Genomic DNA, 17,773 nt, shown 5'->3' on the forward strand with positions numbered 1-17,773 from the left:
AGAAAGGGTTCGATAAGCCGTGGCAAAACCTCTGCAGCAACCTAGCAGAAAGACGAGTGTTGTGCAAAAGCGGAGCTGGGGAAAAAAGATCATGTTTAATGACAGAAATCGGTCCATGGTGACAGGCTGCCTGTCTGTGTGCGCGCAGTTGTAGGCTACCTTTTTTCCTCTGCCTCTCGCGCTCACTGCATTCACCGCAGCCAGCAACATGTTCTTTTGAATTGATAATCAGGCTCGTTTATATGCGTTGTAACTTCATGTTGTGATTTGCATTGACCATTGGTTAGATTTGAGCATGCAGGGGACGGGATTTGGGGCAGATCCCCGTGCGTAATCACTGTGGGAGCTGCTGCAACGGGGATTTGCGTTCAGGTGTGTGCGCCATCACTCAAACTAAACTTCAATGGAAACGCCTACAAGTCGCAATTGTACATTGTCGAAGTTGTAGAAATATCGCAATTATTTTGCGAAAAACTGTAATGGAAACACAGCTTCTAACACCGGAAGCGGAAGAAGCACCCATCAGGCATCATGGCAGCTAGAAATAAGGTGGATACAATACGGTAGAAATGCCATAAAATACTGCCAAAAAAGGTGTATCATATTAATAAGCACCAAGCCCTATCTAATGCTGATCCATCAGCTCTTATTATAACTGATTAATAAAATGAATGAATAAAAACAGGCAGGCTCACCATTAACTACAGAAAGGTCTGATTTACTAGCTGATGATTACCGAATGCTTAATCCAAAATAAAGGAAAGGAGAGGACAACTATCAATCTATTCCATCCAATAGAAGATCTGATGTGCCTATTAAAATGCACACATCTACCAGCAACGATATGAGGCAAAACAAAAATCATTTATTACTTAGTTGTATTTGACTGGGTTATAATAACAAACATCAACATAGCTAGTCATCAAGACGGTTCTAAGTTTAACCTCTTTCCATTTTAACTAGTTGAAGCGGTGAAGTAAAATTTGACACTGTGAAACAGGTGCAACCGAAAAACAAAAGCTGTTTTTAGCAACTTAAAGAGATTTCTGGTTTGTTTTTGCCCCATCAGTAGTAGCTCACAAAGAAACGAATTATTACATTGGCACAATGTAATCAACGAGGTATATTGCAATTTGCAAAAAGACAAAATAGTGGGCTGAATTTTGGACACTCCACTCCAGTCTCAGCTAAAACAGATCTTCATGAGGCTATTAAAAAAAATTCATTAACTCTTTCCTCTCTCTTCACTTCTCTCTCTCTCACTAGGGCAGGTGGCTACTAGCATTGACTAGACCTCTCTCCATCTATTCCTCACTAGTGCACTGCAGACCACACATCTCCTTCATCTGTACTAGGCGTACAGGCTGGTTCCTGCCATCAGTAGACAGAGAAACACCATGACTTTTTATTGCCAGTAGGAAGCTCATTCTTTCTGTGGAAGGACCTGACCCTGCACTTCATACATCCATAAATAAGATGTGGCATCCACAGGCCCAGCCCTGCCATCCTGTCTGCCCTGTCAGCCCATTCCTCACCGAGCGCTACAACAAACCACTCCAGCTTCTAGCAACTGCAATTAAAAGTGTCTTCTTCAGATTGTGAAATCCAACAATAATTTGTCAGCTTCTCTAAGCTTTTAAAACATATATTCCAGTTGGTTAGATGCATTTCATCAAATAAACCTTGGTCCTGGAGACCATGAGTGCTGCTTATAGAGAGGCAAAGTGAACGTCACTTCCTGCTTCAGCACTGTACCAGAGATTTTCTATCGCAGTTTATTTTCCCATAGACATTTCGTAAAATGCGTATACAAATAGTTTTACTTGGTCAAACCAAACGGTTCAGATATATTTAGAATCGGGAGAGACCATAGAACATTTCACTCGGACCAAAACTAAAAAAACAACATTGAAAAAATATTGTCTTTAAACCCGCATTTTTTTTAACGTTTTGGTCCGAGTGAAATGTTATGCGATCTCTCTCCGGTTTCTAAATATATCTGTACAGTTTGGTTTGAACAAGTAAAACTATTTTTATAAGCATTTTGACGAAATGTCTATGGGAAAATAAATGGCGGTCGAAAATCTCTGGTACAGTGCTGAAGCAGGAAGTGACGTTCTACTCTGGCTCTTTATAGTAATTAACTTGGGCAGGGTAAGTGGCACCGACACTATTGAGCTACATAGGAAAACTATTTTGTCCAAAGGTTGAGATAACAATAAAACAACATACAGATAAAACAATCAACATTGTTGTTGTATACTGGTCCCAGATAGATTGAGTGTCTGGTGGAAGAACCCGGCCTCCATTTGGATCCTTGGTTCTTCTGTTCTCTTAGACACTGGCGGCCTCAGTGGCATACTAATGGTTACCCGCCGCTGCCCTAAAAGTTATGGCTTGCCACTCTGTCTTCCACTCCTCCCCCCTCTCCTGCGACGGGACAACATGGCTGCTTTTCTCTAGGGGACGTTGACAGACGCTCTACCCAGGAGCCTCCGTGTTAGTAATAAACAAAATGGGAAACAGAACTCAGGTTGAGTAAAACAGTCCGCTGCAGAGCTCCAGTAGATCTGTCTGAAAGGTGGGAGTTAGTGTGCAAGCCTGAGTCAGCGAGGGTAGAACAAGTGGGCCTTAAATTAGCTCAGATCTGTTTGTATTAAATGAGGGTGGGATACACATTTAAGAAATTATTTAATTATGTATAATTGAATACTTTAGATTTGCCTTGATCTGCCCAACAATGTAGCTGCTACATGATGTGTCTATACGTTTTACACACCGTCTAACATCTCAAACTCAAATATCTTGTGAATGTAAGCTAGATGCAACCTACTGAAGTCACAGTGAACAACATATGCCTCTACACAGGGAACACATATGTTCTAAACAAAATGTGTTATATAATATATATATGTGTAATATGTCAAGTAAAATGTCCACATGAATTAAGATTAATTTTCAATCTTTTTTATTTTTTTGACGGCCAAGAAACTTCTCAGGGGCTTAATGACTGACTGACTCATCATTGCTGAAACACGCATGCGTGAGTGTTGAGCCGCAGCAGCAGCAGGTCCGGCTTAACTCGGTTGTTAGTCTAGTCTTGTTTAACAATAATATATTATGGAATAATTTATATACTGTAAATAACAAGATTATTTGAGACCAAATATACAACAAATAAGACAAGCATTGCCTAAAACATGTGTACTCTGCTTACCTTGACATGTCCCTCTTTGACCTCTCCGTACTGGACGTGCTTCCTAAGGTGGTTGCAGATGGCTCGGAGGGTGGGGTGCACCTCCACACAGAAGTTACACCTGTATCCTATGGGGGCGTTATTTGCAGGGTTCTCCTGTTAACAGAAAGGGAATTGACACAAACATGTTATATACTTGACTAATTGTTACCTCCTTTCAAGAAGTGTAGGAGCATTGAACATGATGTTTATTTTTCTTTTAGATTATTTAACATTTTTAAGTTTCTGAGAAGTCATTCTATGAAATGTCATCTGTATTTACCTTCTCAGGCTTGGTCTCTGGTAGTTCTGTGGCCTTCTGTTTGCTGAGAAGCTGCCTCCTCCTCTCCTGCCTCATGGCCCTCTTCTCAAACTCCTCGTTGTGGTTCATCAGATGCTTGGCCAGCACCGGGAGAGCCAGGAACCTCAGCTCACAGTGGGAACACTGGTAGAACTCTGAACCGTCCTCCCCCGGACCGGGCGACACCACAAAGTCTCTCTTCAGTTCGTGGCTGTGGTGGTCATTGTAGTGCATAGAAAGCAGCTCGACCGTGCCGAAGGACAGCCGGAAGCATTTGAGACACTTGAACGGCAGCCATTCGAGCATGCGGTCCTGCCCAGGCTCAAGCTCAACCTCCAACTCCTCCTTGTCGTCCTCCACCGTTCCGCTGACAGCAGTGCTCTTCTCTTGTTCTTTGGCATAGATAATGGTGAAGTAGCGGCTGAGCTTGCTAGCCTGCTGCTTCTTGGGGAAGACACCTGGGTGGCGTTTAATGTAGTGCGAGACGATGCTTTTCCTGCTGAAGGCCTGGAAGCTGCAAAGAGAACACTTTCGCCTCTCCACGGCCAAACGTAGGTCTTCGCTCATTTCCGAGGAGTCTCCTTCCGATGGCGGCGGGGGTGCCGCCATCACTTTGGGAGGCTTATCGGTCATCATCTTGGAAGCGGCCAAACAGTGGGTGTAATAGGCGTCGATGTCGTGGCGCTTCTGGTAGTGCGCCGCCAGGCCTTTGCGTATAGGGTTGGTGTACGCGCACAGAGCACACTTGAAGACGTTGTTTTTACCCTCGGGCTGAGCACGCACGTTATTGTGCTTGATGCGGTAGTGGCGGGCGATGCCCTTCCTGGTGGAGCAAAAGTACTTGCAGAGTTGACACTTGAAGACGGCGTGTTTCTCCGTCTTATTGATGGGGAACTGGGCGAGGGCAAGTTCGAATTCGCTGACCTCCCGCCGGACTTCTGGTTCCGGAGCACTCGATAATATACTACTGGCGCTGCATTCGGCTACTGGCTCTGGTTCAATGCTGGCGGCGAAACTGATGAAAGTCGGAGTGAATATATCGGAAGCTGGTTGATTGTGATATCGTTCGTAATGGATTTTGAGTTTTTCCATCGTCCCATGTGTGTACGGGCAGATTTTGCATCTGTACGCACCATAGCCCTGCCTTTGAGTTTTGCACTTGTCGTCTCCTTCACTTAAGTCGGGAATTTGCTCTATATCGTCCGCAAAGTCTTCCGCGGTGACTTTCACTAACGGATGCCGTTTCTGATAGTGAGTCAGGACCCCGTGGATGCGAGAGTTCACATACGGACAGTGACGACACTTGTAAACAGAACTGGGGTTGATGTCGGCCTCCTGTGCAAAATCTGCAGCTTTTACTTTCATGCCCGGGTGCTTCTTGCCATAGTGAGTGAGGAGGCCGTGGAGACTGTTGTACTCTGACAGACACACAGTACACTGATATGGATTGTTGGAGATGGAAAGACGTGGGTGGGAATGATAGGTGTTGCTTTCTGGTGGCGGGGTAGCAATGACCAATGCGCCGTCGTCTTCAATAGCCTGGTAATTGAAAGCTGCGTGTTCGTTGGCCATCAACTGGTGGACCTTCTCAGGTGACCTATTCCCTTTGATGATATCCAAAAGTACAGACTCGTCCCCTTTGATGGCCCAGGGGTGGACTGCTTGGTAGTGACTGGTGATATCCCATATGGTACAGGCCTCAAAGGCACAGTCTCTGCACCGGTAATGCTTAGTGTCCATGTTGCCCCCTTGCTGGGTAGTCTCCGGCCCGGCCCATAGCTTGCTGGCCATGTAGGTATAATCTACATTGTGCTCTGGATGGCGTCTTTGGTAATGGAGCAGCAGGCCCTGGGGCTCCGCGTGGGAGTAGATGCACCACTCACAGTGGTAGCCAGCCTCCAAGACGCCATCTTGGTAGGCCCAGTGTAATATGGTCATGGCCGTGGCCTTCACAGTAGGGTGCTCTTTCTTCAGATGTTTCTTCAGGGCGTAGACATAGGGGGACGTGTAGGAACAGTGTCTGCACTTTAGCGAACGGAGAGTTTCGGAGTTCTCCGGGTCGGGAGGGGCTGCTGGCGCCACGGCAGTCGAGACACTGCCGCCAGACTGAACCATCTGAGCGCGCTCGCGTTGACTCCGGACAACGGCGGTGTGGCGGCGTACAAGGTCAGCGTTGGCCTTGGTGTCCCGATGCTTCTTCTGGTAATGAATAAGCACTCCTTTTACAGTACGGTTGCCATAATCACAGTGCTGACAAAAGAACAGCATCTCCGCCTCGCCTTTCTCTCCATTTCCAGCTTTAGGACTTGAGTTATGCGATCCGTCGTATCCGTTATTGTGAAACTGCTTCAGAAACTGTTTGGGAGCTGCGATTTGCAATTCGTCCATTAACTTCATCAACGCAGGGGTGGGGGCACCATGCTTGATGTATTTCGCCGTCACTTTGACTTCCGGGTGTCTCTTTTGATAATGGACCAATACACCGACCACAGACCTGTTGCTGTACACGCAGTGCTTACAGTAGAAGATCTCCTCGTCGGATCCAAACACCGACGCACTCGACGACTTTGTAGATGTTGGTGTGGCGATACTGAGGTTAAAGGAAGAGTTGGTGGCAGCAGGTTGCGACCGGTCCACTGAGAGGACCTTCATGGTTTTCTGGATGCGGAAATAAGACGCCTTTTGCTCGGGGTGCTTCTTCTGATAGTGGACCAAAACAGAGTGCATGTTGGGGCTAGCAAAGGAACAGACGTCGCAGTCATAGACCACAACATTACCAGCCATGGCTTCTTTCAGAGCCTCTGTCTCAGCACTGGCTTCGGGGGTCTTGGAGGTTGGTTTCAGCGCTGGGCTGGAGGAGGATCTGGGGGTGGAGGTGGCCGAATTGAAATTCTTGGGGCCAGAGTTCAATATTTCCCTCAGTGTTTGTGATTCACCAGTCTTATGGGATTGGTCCACCACATAGCTGGAGAAGATCATGGCATTGTTGATTTTGACTGTGGGATGCATTCTTTGGTAATGGGGCATCAGGCTCCTGACATTGGGGCTTGTGTATGAACAGAAGCGGCACATGTAGACCAGATTGGGCTGGTTAAAGTTGAGCACATTGCTTGCTTCAGGGTGGTGGTCCATGTAGTGTTGGTGTAGATCGTTGTAATTTGTGTATTCAATGTAGCACTCCAGACACCGGAAGACAGCGCTCTGGTCCTCAGGATCCAGGATGTACTTAAAGCTGAACTTGATGTAAGGGTGCATTCGCTGGTAATGGGTGCTGACACTACGGGCTGACTTGTTGTGGTAATCACAGTGTTTACAATAGAAACGTGCAGCGCCCGGTTCCTCTGAATATTCTGCATGCTCCTGGAAAGTGTCCCTACTGTCTTGGTTACTCTGGTCTTGGAGGTCATTATGGTCAGCGGAGATATTTTCACTGTCATCCGAGAGAGTCAGTGCAATAGGAATGTTCCTAGGTTTTGACTTGGGGTTACTTTTCCTTTTCCCTATCCTACCTCCTTCGTGCGATATGGTCAACTCTCTTACATGTTGCTGTGTGTTGTAAGTGAAGATGGTGTTTGTACCATCGTGGTTGTTGCCCTCTCGATCAATGCTAGCGTGATGTTCTCCCATTTCTTCCTCGTCCATTTCGTCCAGATTGATGATCATGTCCTGTTGGCTTTGGCTTATCTTACTCTGAAGGTTGCTGGCAATTTCATCAATTCTCGTTCTCTTCTTAACCGAGGATAAATCCAAAGGCAAGTCATTAATTGACTTCCTGGCTCTTTTTCCCGTCACCAAGGGCTTTTTGCTGGCAAGTCCTAGAATGGAGGTCTGGGTTTTTTGCAGAAAAGCCGGAGAGGCGTCCACCTCAGAGTCCGGCTGGTCAGTCGGTGGGCTTTCAAAGCCGGTGGGCTGTAGGTCATCACAGTAGGAGTGCTTATGCTGCTGGTGAACCCTCAGGCCTTTCAGTGTGGTGGTGGAGAAGCTGCAGAGTGTGCAGCGGTGAGGGTTCTGCTGGTCGTTGACTGTGCTGGTTGACTTTTTCCCATTGACTTTGGAACCTACATTATTACCCCCATTCACTGGTTCTGCAGCAGTGTCATTCTGGGCTTCTGGACTATCGCTCGTTAGGTCCATGGTGTCCAAGTCTGAGGAGCCGTGGCTCTGTTTGTGTGTGCCTAGTTTGAGAGGGCTGGTGCAAATGAATGGACATTTGTCACATTTGAACACTGTGGTTTTACCAGAAAGGTGAATGTTCTCGATGTGGCGCGAGATGCTCCGCCGATGCATGGTAAGGAACGAGCAGAAGGGGCACTGAAAGCGGTTCATGTACTTCCTGAATGGTATCCCTTTAGTCTCCAGTAATTTGTTATCTTCATCACTTAAAAGTTGACTTGCATCAGCTGACATGGTGCCAGTATAGTTGGCATCATCTATATCCTCTTCGTCATCATCTTCCAAGCTGCTCCTAGAGTCTTCTTCGTTGAGTAAGCTGCCATCAGCATTGGAAACATCAGACGCAGCAAACCTCTTTGACAAAATGGAGGAACCGGTACTGTTTGGTGTTACTGCATTGATCTGTGCATATGGAAAGGATGAGATCGCAGCAGCTGATTTCCCCAACGTGTCTTCTGGTGCTTCCCCTGTGGACCCCTCATTTCCACTTACATCACTGGAAGTTATCTTTGATGTCGGTGGGCTTCTGGAAGAGGACGGGGAATCTGGTTTGGGAGAGCTTGCCTCCCCTTCCAGCTCCTCAGCATTGGAGACAATCTTCACCTTGTCATTGTGCTCCTTCACTACATGAGTAGTCAAGCTGTCCTTCTCGTCAGTCTGATAGTCACACCATTCACAGGAAAGTGTTCCCTTGGGCAATCCGCTGGTTGAATCAGATTCCTCTCCGGTTTCTGCAAATTCTGAAGGATCTCCCGTGCCTTCTGAAGGAACTTTGTTATGATACATTATTTGGTGTTTCACTATCCTTGCTCTTCGTGGAGACTTGTATGTGCAATACTGACAGGAATACACTTTTGAATGGTCGTTGTGCGTTATGATGGTGTAGCTGGGATGTTTAGATGTCTCTGAGGAGTTACTTGCATCAGAATCTTCCTCAGCAACACTGTGCACCTTTTTGGTGTGGTTTCTCAAAAGGGACTTGGATCTGAAGTAACGGACACAGAACTTGCACTGGTAAAACGGGGATTCGGCTCTCTCCTCTCGCTCTCTTTGTAACGGTTGGGAGGAAACGTCAGTGGATTTGGGGCCTAAAAAGGAAGAGAAAATATGTGAGGATTTCGCTGGAAAATAGTATAACAGCATGAAACCTGTCATATTCTTTGTACAATATAAGACAAAAAATAACAACTTTGTGAAATTATTTAGATTGTACTTATTGACATAGCAAATGGTAGCTCCAAATCTAAATAGATTAATTTTGTTAATGTAATGTAATGTAATAATCAGTCAATTATAATGTGAACATCGTAGTCTGAAGAATTCTTTGAAACAGAAAAAAAAAATTATTTTCCAAACCTCAACAAACTCTAATCTCTAAAATAATATGGTGGCCATACTCATTCCAACTTTAGGAGGCGTATAATCCGTGTCTTCCTTGTCCTCATCTTCCTCCTCTTCTCCTTCCTCTTCCTCGTCTTCATCTTCATCTTTCAAAGAGTCAGACTCATCTGCATCTGCAGGCTGCAGGAAAGCAGTGTGTACTTCCTCAATGTGGGTCTTCAGGTCTTCATATGACTCGGCACGGAAGTCACACCCATCACACTGCAACACCTCCATCATTCAGAAGGGGGCGCACTCCCTGGAAAATCAGGGAAACCTGCAGAGGGGGAGAAAAAAATGGGGGGGGGGGTATCTTATTAGCACATGCCAGGTTAAACGGTTACGGTAATTCTAAAGTCTTTGTAACTTTTTCAAGTATATAAACATATACTTGAAAAAGGTCTTGTACCGAAAGCGTATTCAATTTCCATTTTGAGCAAGTGAAGACAGTGTGCGGGTGTCGCTTCTTCCTCTAAGTGCATCTACTCCACCTACGCACCTGCCACAAGACTTCTCAGCTGTGCAAGAGACTTTGGATGATCAAAGTCTTTTGTAACTTAAACGTAATTCTGAGATTCTTGAGAATCATATGATATTAGTCACCTACAGTAGCAGTATGATATAAGATCCATAACTACGTTGTGTTACTCAGTATGCATGTGTACTGAATCATGTAACACTGTAAGACATGTTTCACTTGTGACTTACATGGTGGAGTCCTGCATCCATAAGTATTTGCCATCACTGACAAGGGTGGGATCAAACCCTAGTTTGTGCACAAACCCAGTGGATAAAAAAACGAATACTGAGACCCTGACACCAAGTGCTCTCAAAGCATGAGCGTGTGTTCAAAGATCACGCCAGGACCTTAAAAGGTTTCAAAATGACCACTGTGATGTAACTGCTGATACGACTATCCCACTTTCACACTCACAGGCCAAGATCTGAGTGTAGATCATACACTACAAATAACAAACAAAAAATTCTAACCTAGAGCAGAACTCCATATCCAAAGCGGGAATATTTATTGGCAACATTGGCTGGCAGAAGTCGCAAATATTATTATATCCACCATGATGAGGACTCCAAAAAATACAGGATTATTAACACGCCAAGGGACATTCATATGCAGGTTACTATTTGGAACATTTTCAGCCCCTAGTTATTCTAGTTATCAGGACAACCAGGGAGTCACACACTTGAAGAGCCGATTGTAAATAAACTACTGGCAAGAAAAGAGAACCATTTTGCCCATTGCTCAGTGAAGAGGTTCGCTACCTGGGACAGAAAGTGAATCAATGCCAAGGGAGTTCACACAATTGATACTCGGATCAAAGCTTGTTAGCGGCTCCAGATCCAACTCACACACAACTGAGCTCCAGCAGCAGCTCCAGGCCTACTAAGGGTTACTGCTCCACCTCCTCCCCAACCTCTCTACTCTGCCAGCTGCCAATTACACTAGAAGAGCAGCAGGGATATACTGCAGCAAGGAAGGAGAGTCTCTACCGTCTGTAAATAAGAAGCATCCGAAAGGACTGAAGTCAGCTGAGATGGTGATGAAGGAAAGATAGCAGCAAAAGATAGAGAGACACTGCATGAAATAGGCCACGCCCATCACGGGGGAAAAGCCCTCCATTCACTTCCATACACCAGCGTAATTTTCCTTGAATTAAACATAGCTAAAAGCTGTTGTGTGGTGGGCTGCGCAGACAACAAATGTAAAAAAAAATCTCCAATTAAAGTTTTTTTGTACTCCCAAGCAAAACAAGGAAGCCATTGAGAATTGGATCTAGCTGTCAAGCAAGTAAGATGGAGTGTTCATCTTCCGTATATATGATCTTTGTGTGCAACAGAGAATGCCAGGATTTGGGGGGGAGTTTTTCCCGTTTTGGGGCGTGGTTTCTGAATGATGACGCGCTCCGCAGTGTCTCTACCTGACACTTTCAAAATGTCCATGAGCATTGCACGTGTGCTCAAAGGATAGCCTAGCCTTCTGTTAGTACGGCCTCATTTGCTAGCCTTGCAGAGCCTCATCTTCACCCAGCATTTCAAATTCAAATATGGATGTATTCAAATGGCTATTCCTGCACAAGGCATGAGTGCACTCCTCCACTGACCAAGTTGTTGCAGCAGCAGTCCCACCAGCAGCATCAAGGGCCTGGTAAGGGCATCTCTGCCACAAATGGAGCAAGATGTGGAGAGAGAGGACAGCCAACAGACATCTACAGAGCGGTGCAGTCTGCTGCAGCATGATTACAGCACAACCGTGGTGGTCATGTCCAGGGAATCCTCAAATTCAACATGTGGGCTGTGGCTAAAGTGGACACCCCCCTCCCACCCCTCCCTATACTAAATGGATATGTGTGTATCCGGTGAATATGGCAACTACTCATGCAACAATTGTGCTTCAGAGCTTCAAATGCGGGCGAGAAGAACAAATGCCAGTTGCATAGCGTACAGTTTGAATTAGGGTTGTCAAAAGTATCGATAGCATCGAAAAGTATCAACACTGAAAATTTGAATCGGATACAATACTCATTTGCAACAGGTATCGATAGTATCGAAAGTATCAATACAAAGATTTTGAAATGGATACAATACTCATTTGGAACAGTTTTGATACCATCAGTGCTTTCTTTTAATGAAAAATCACTATCATTTGGGTATCTGTTGCTTCAACAAGCTAAACCTGTTCTGATGGCTATAGAGCAGGGCTAATCTGCTGTCTAAGTTCAAAGTTTGATCAGGCCTAGATTATGGAGAAGTGTGCGTCTGTCCTTCCATCTATCTAACTTTATCTTTATGCCTCTTGATGTGTCGTTATCCCCCCCTTCCTGTGGTATCAAAATGGTATCGAGTATCGATAATTTCCTGGGTATCGGTATCGAAGTAGAAATTCTAGTATCGTGACATCCCTAGTTTGAATTAATGTTTTTTTTTTTTTTTTTTTTTACATTTGCCTTCAGCATCTTTTAACGATCACATATATTGGCTGATCAAGCAGGTCGGACCGTTAAGAAGAAAATGAAGAGGATGTAAGGTGAGAGGGAGCGCTTGGTTATTGCAGATTACTCTGCACTCTGTCATGCATACTAAGCTACTACTGGTCTTTGGCAGAGACATCAAGAGAAGTGGTGTGTCACTTTGTACCTGGGGATGAGTTTTTTTTTTATGAAAAGCTATATCAATACTGTCCCCCAGCAAATACCTGCAGAAAGTCAGAGCCACACGCAGACCAGATAATACAAAAACCATGAGCGGAGTCAGATTGACCCCTGTATATATCTCAGATAGTGAGCAGTTCCTTCACCTCTGCTTCAGAGCGACCCAAAGCCCCGAGGTTGTTGTCTGAAAGATTCAGAGGAATCCACAAAAGAGTAGCCTTCTTGAAAGACTCAGGCAGTCAAAAGTTCTGTAAGTTAGTCACCAAGTAGTCTACCTGATCATCAGCGCCTGACACATAAAGGTAGTCTACCTGATCATCAGCGCCTGACACACCAAAGTCAATATAAAGCTAGTCTACCTGAGAGGAGCACACATAAGGATGGCAAAATATTGATGAAAAACGAATATTTGTGTTTGAGAAGTGCACACAGAGTGTAGACCTCTGCCAAGGCCAATAGAGAGGCAAAGTGATCGCCTACTTCCTGCTTCAGCACTGTACCAGAGATTTTCATCCGCCATTTATTTTCCCATAGACATTTCGTAATGCGTATACAAATAGTTGTACTGGTTCAAACCAAACGGTACAGATAGATATATTTAGAAACAGGAGAGATCACATAACATTTCACTGGGACCAAAACGTTAAAAAAAAAATGCAGGTTTAAAGAAAATATTTTTTCAATGTTTTTTTTTTGTTGGTCCGAGTGAAATGTTCTATGGTCTCTCCCGATTATAGCGTTAGCTGAACCGTTTGGTTCGACGACGTACAACTATTTTATAAACATTTTACGAAATGTCTATGGGAAAATAAACGGCGGATGAAAATCTGGTACAGTGCTGAAGCAGGAAGTGACGTTCCACTTTGCCTCTCTATAGTCCAGTCTGCTATGATATGCAAATCCAGATCCAGAAAATTCAAAATTTAATGTAGCCCATAAACCTCCTTGGAGGAAGTAATAAATATAGCCATAATGTATTGTGCATTACTGCTCAAAATATCTCAAAGACATTAGATGCTTTTGATTAATATAATTTTAGCGAATTATCAGCAAACCGGTACAGCAGGTCAGACAGCAGAATCCTGCAGATGCTGATGGTGCTAAGAATGCTAAGACGACCCCCCCCCCCCCCACCACCACCCCCCCCCACCACCCTCATAGCATCAGTCCAAGAACAATGGAGGGTCTGAGGAGGGATTATGGTCTGATTTGTATTACCTTGGGATAAGCAACAGCTGGAGAGCAGCTCCACAGCTCAGTATTGACAGCAGACTATTGTGTCAGATCCATTGTCTCAACCGCTCTCAAATCAGATTGAATGAGTCAACAGAGAGATGAAGGCTTTATTATTATTATATGTCTTTGGGGCAATTTTGTAGTTTGGAGCTGGGCAGAAAAACACAAGCTGATGATATGGCCATCACTTCACAGCATGCTCATCAAGGCATTGTAATAGTGTCATTATATCTCAACAACCATATTAAATAAATAGCATAAGCCTGTGATGGTTCACATTGGTTTTTAGATAGGTCGTTAACGCTCACCATTTTGAACCTTGAGGCTTGAAATCTAAAGCCAGCTAATGTGACTTTTTTACACACTAGTCACAAAATATTTACACAATGAGATTTTTTGGATAAATAATCATCAGTTCAGTAATTTGGATATAATTACTAATTAGCTAAAGGCAAATAATAGAACAGTGTGGTGAGGTCAGAAAATTACATCACTAAGACTTCTGCCGTATCACGAGATCCAAAATGTAAGATGATATCTCATCTCATCTCATGATATTGATATAATATCGATTTATTACCCAGCACTATTTCACACTTTCACTTGGATACAGTAACCAACAAAGTCTCAAGTAGCCTAATAAAGAAAGGCTATTTGTGGCAATTTTGGTTGCTTAACAGAATCCAAATCACTTTTATTGCCACAGTAGGTAATCCCACCCTGCCTCTCTCTCTCTCTCTCTCTCTCTCTCTCACACACTCACACACACGCACACGCACACAAACACACACACACACACACACACATACACACACACACAAGCGCGCGCGCACGCATGCACGCACGCACACACGCGCGCGCGCGCGCACACACACACACACACACACACACGCACACACACACACGCAATCATGAGCCGTATGGGCACTCACTACATCAATGTAGCTACTAGCTAGGCTATCTGTTTTTAGTTTAGCTTCGACGCGAGACAGCAAGCCTTCATTCTATGAGGCGCGTCGAGGCTATGAGAGCAAACATGTTTTGATTAAATGACTCAATAATGTATTAATTACCTTTGCGAGACAAAGGTGAACGAATTGTGCACTTTCTCCACCGTCACGAGAGACCAGCGCTCAAACGAAGCGTGGAGATGCGTCTGTCTGGATATATGCGAGACTAACGTTAATTGATGGTTTATGCTAGTGCGCTCGAGACTTTTGATCACTCCACAGAAAAGACACAGCTGCGCAAGCCCACGTTTAATTGATGAACGCTGGGTTCATTAACACAAGTGAAGTCAACGTTAAACTTCCCTGATGCAGATCATCTCCCAGCAGCAGTTGTATACCATTTCAGTGGTCTGTACAACGGGCCATCATCCTAAACACGGACCACTGGTTTCTACCAATTGTAACGTTTTTTTCCTCTCTCTTTATTTTAACGATAAATATATAGATATAATATATCTAATAGATAGATAGATACTGTAGATAGATAGATAGATAGATAGATAGATAGATAGATAGGCTAGATAGATAGATAGATAGATAGATAGATAGATAGATAGATAGATAGGCTAGATAGATAGATACAGTATATAGATAGATAGATAGATAGGCTAGATAGATAGATATATAGATAGATAGAGAGAGAGATAGATAGATAGATAGGCTGATAGATAGATATATAGATAGATAGAGAGATAGATAGACAGACAGATAGATAGATAGATAGATAGATAGATAGATAGATAGATAGATAGACAGACAGTGATAGATATATGGATGGATGGATATAGATAGATAGATAGGACAGATCGATCGATTCGATTGATCAATAGAAACTGAAATTTCCCTTTACAGGTGATTTTCAATAAAAAAGTTGATGATTGACATCTAATCATTTGTATGTTTTATTTATGTTAAAGGTCACTTTGAATGATTTTAACTAATAATAATGTAGAAAAAAAACAAAGATTTTACATTCGGGGCGGCCACTTTGATTTCGGGACGGCTTAGATTGTATTGTGGGACGGTTCAGGGACGATGGTGAAAAAAGTGAGTTTGGAGCCCTGGGCTCATTATAGCCTCTTTTCTGATCAATTCCATGATTAGTTTGGTTCTCGTACAGGTCCATTCTTCTGTTATCTCACATCATCACTACTAAACCATCTCACAGGACACCTAAAGCAGGAGTTTTTGCAGTCAACTGACTACACACTTACTTACTGACTTGACTTAATTACTTACTTACACTCATCATTGTAAACCCACAGCACAGCACAGTAAGGAGGGTGTGACAGTATTTCCCATCACACAGAGGCTTTACCAGCAGGTCCACCCTGGCTCTGGTCTTCTTCTCTCTTGCTTTCTCAACCTGAACAAACTCACTCTCTTGCTCTTATTATATTGCTTAATGTCATCACTCTCACTACTCTCGCCCCCTACAGGAAGGAAGGACCAATGGCTGACTGCAACAAGTTCAGGCCTATTCTCTGGAGGTTGTCAAAAGGCATTTGGGGAAATATATAAGAAATCACTAACTGAAGCAGAAGTAGATGTTGGACGACACACACACACACACGCACGCACGCGCACGTACACACACACACACACGCACGCACGCACGCACACAGACACACACACACACACACACACAGCAAAATACAGCACTTGATCACAACAACATTTTGGAATGCATTGAACATCCCAGATTGATATCTAACAGTATGGGGACTGGGGGATTTTCTATTTAATTGAATGCTGTGGCGGGCAGTTAAGTGGAGATGGTTGTGGAATATTTTATTTGTATTTATTTGCACACAGACAGTAAAACAATAAGACAACGCAAGATACAAGTATTTATGCGAATATTGCAGGTAAGAGACAAGAAACAGGAAGAATGCAGTCACTCTGGGTGACTCTCTCTCCAGTCAAACACTGTGGAGTCCTTCCTCTTCCTGGCGTCCATCATCAGCTGGGACCTGCACAGCAGAGCAGAGGATGTACTTCCTGCATCAGGCAGCAGCTGAAGAAATTCAAAAGTGCCAAAAGCAACGATGGTGCACTTCTTCTACAACACCGCCATCGTTGAGTCCCATCCCTCCTCCCTCCCTGTCTGGTACGCTGCTGGTGCTGCTGCTACTCTCAAGGACATCGGCAGACTGCAGGTGATCGGATGCAGCCTGCCATCCTTTGGCTCTGAACGAAACGCATCTTTTGAAAAAAGTTCTACCCTGCTTTTATCAGGCCAAAAGACATGTGTTGGGAGATTAACTGTATCTTCTTGCATAACTGGGACTGGAAGGATGTCCTGTTTAGTGAGAAGTGGACTTCATCTTGAACATGCTACTCCTCAGCCCAGAAGTGTAGAGAAGAACACACAACTGTTACATGCATAGAGTGGACAGTTATTTATTTTAAGGTTGCTGGTGACCTCTTGGTAGCTTCCCTTACAGGCGACCTCTTTGCACCCTCATCCATCTTAGAGCGATGACCTGAACTATGGGCAAAGTCAGGATGGTGCCATGTTCTCCACTGTGTTCTAGGACAGCGTTTCTCAACTGGTGGGTCGCGACCCAAAGGTGGGTCGCGGGCCGTTTTGATTGGGTCGCGGACATTGGCCCCCAACAAAAAAAAAAAAAAATCATATTTCATTTGAGTTAAATTCAGATTATTGAAACTGGATTAGCCAGACCAGTTTTACTTGTTTAACAAGCTGAAGCATATGCTCTGCCTGTAATTCAAGAGAAGTCTGCCTTTTCATTTCATATTTAATTTTAGTTCAATTCAGATGATTGAAACTGGATTAGCATGGCCCCAGTTTAATTAAACGTTATGACCAGTTTAACTAAAAAGCATATAGCCTGCCTGTGATTCAAGAAAAAGTCTGCCTTTTTATTTCATATTAGTTAAATTCAGACTATTGAAACTGGATTTATGACCAGGTTAACTTGTTTTATTATTATTATTATTATTATTATTAACTTGTTTAAAAACATATAGGCATGTAATTCAAGATAAGTCTGCCTTTTATTTCATATTTCATACAGTTCAAATAAGACTTTCTGAGCATGACCAGTTTTGACTTGCCTGTAATTCAATTCTGCCTTATTTCAATTGGTTTTTAGCCTAGTTGCACTTCTGTTACACTTTTTTGTTCATTTGAGGTTTATAACAGTGCATGAAGGCATTGTGTATTAAATGAATGCGCTATTTTTTGTGCAATAAATTTGAGTGGTTTAAAAAAAAATCTGAAATTTGGGTCGCGACTTCATGACAAGGA

At 43.9% G+C, this 17,773-nt stretch overlaps 1 protein-coding gene across 1 annotated transcript in view; it reads right to left on the reverse strand.

Annotated features, from left to right (window-relative positions):
* The window catches only part of znf462 (zinc finger protein 462), an 80,223-nt gene that overhangs the window by 29,704 nt on the left and 32,746 nt on the right, over positions 1-17,773 (reverse strand). The window contains exons 2-4 of the mRNA XM_083657704.1: positions 9,107-9,366; positions 3,519-8,797; positions 3,218-3,352 (exon numbers count right to left, since the gene is read on the reverse strand). Of these exons, the coding sequence (XP_083513830.1) occupies positions 3,218-3,352; positions 3,519-8,797; positions 9,107-9,329 (5,637 nt within the window). The 5' untranslated portion in view covers positions 9,330-9,366. The remainder of the gene's footprint in view (positions 1-3,217; positions 3,353-3,518; positions 8,798-9,106; positions 9,367-17,773) is intronic.

The sequence above is a fragment of the Poromitra crassiceps genome (genome assembly GCF_964638095.1).
Source record: "Poromitra crassiceps genome assembly, chromosome: 21".
Taxonomy (NCBI): Eukaryota; Metazoa; Chordata; class Actinopteri; order Beryciformes; family Melamphaidae; genus Poromitra; species Poromitra crassiceps.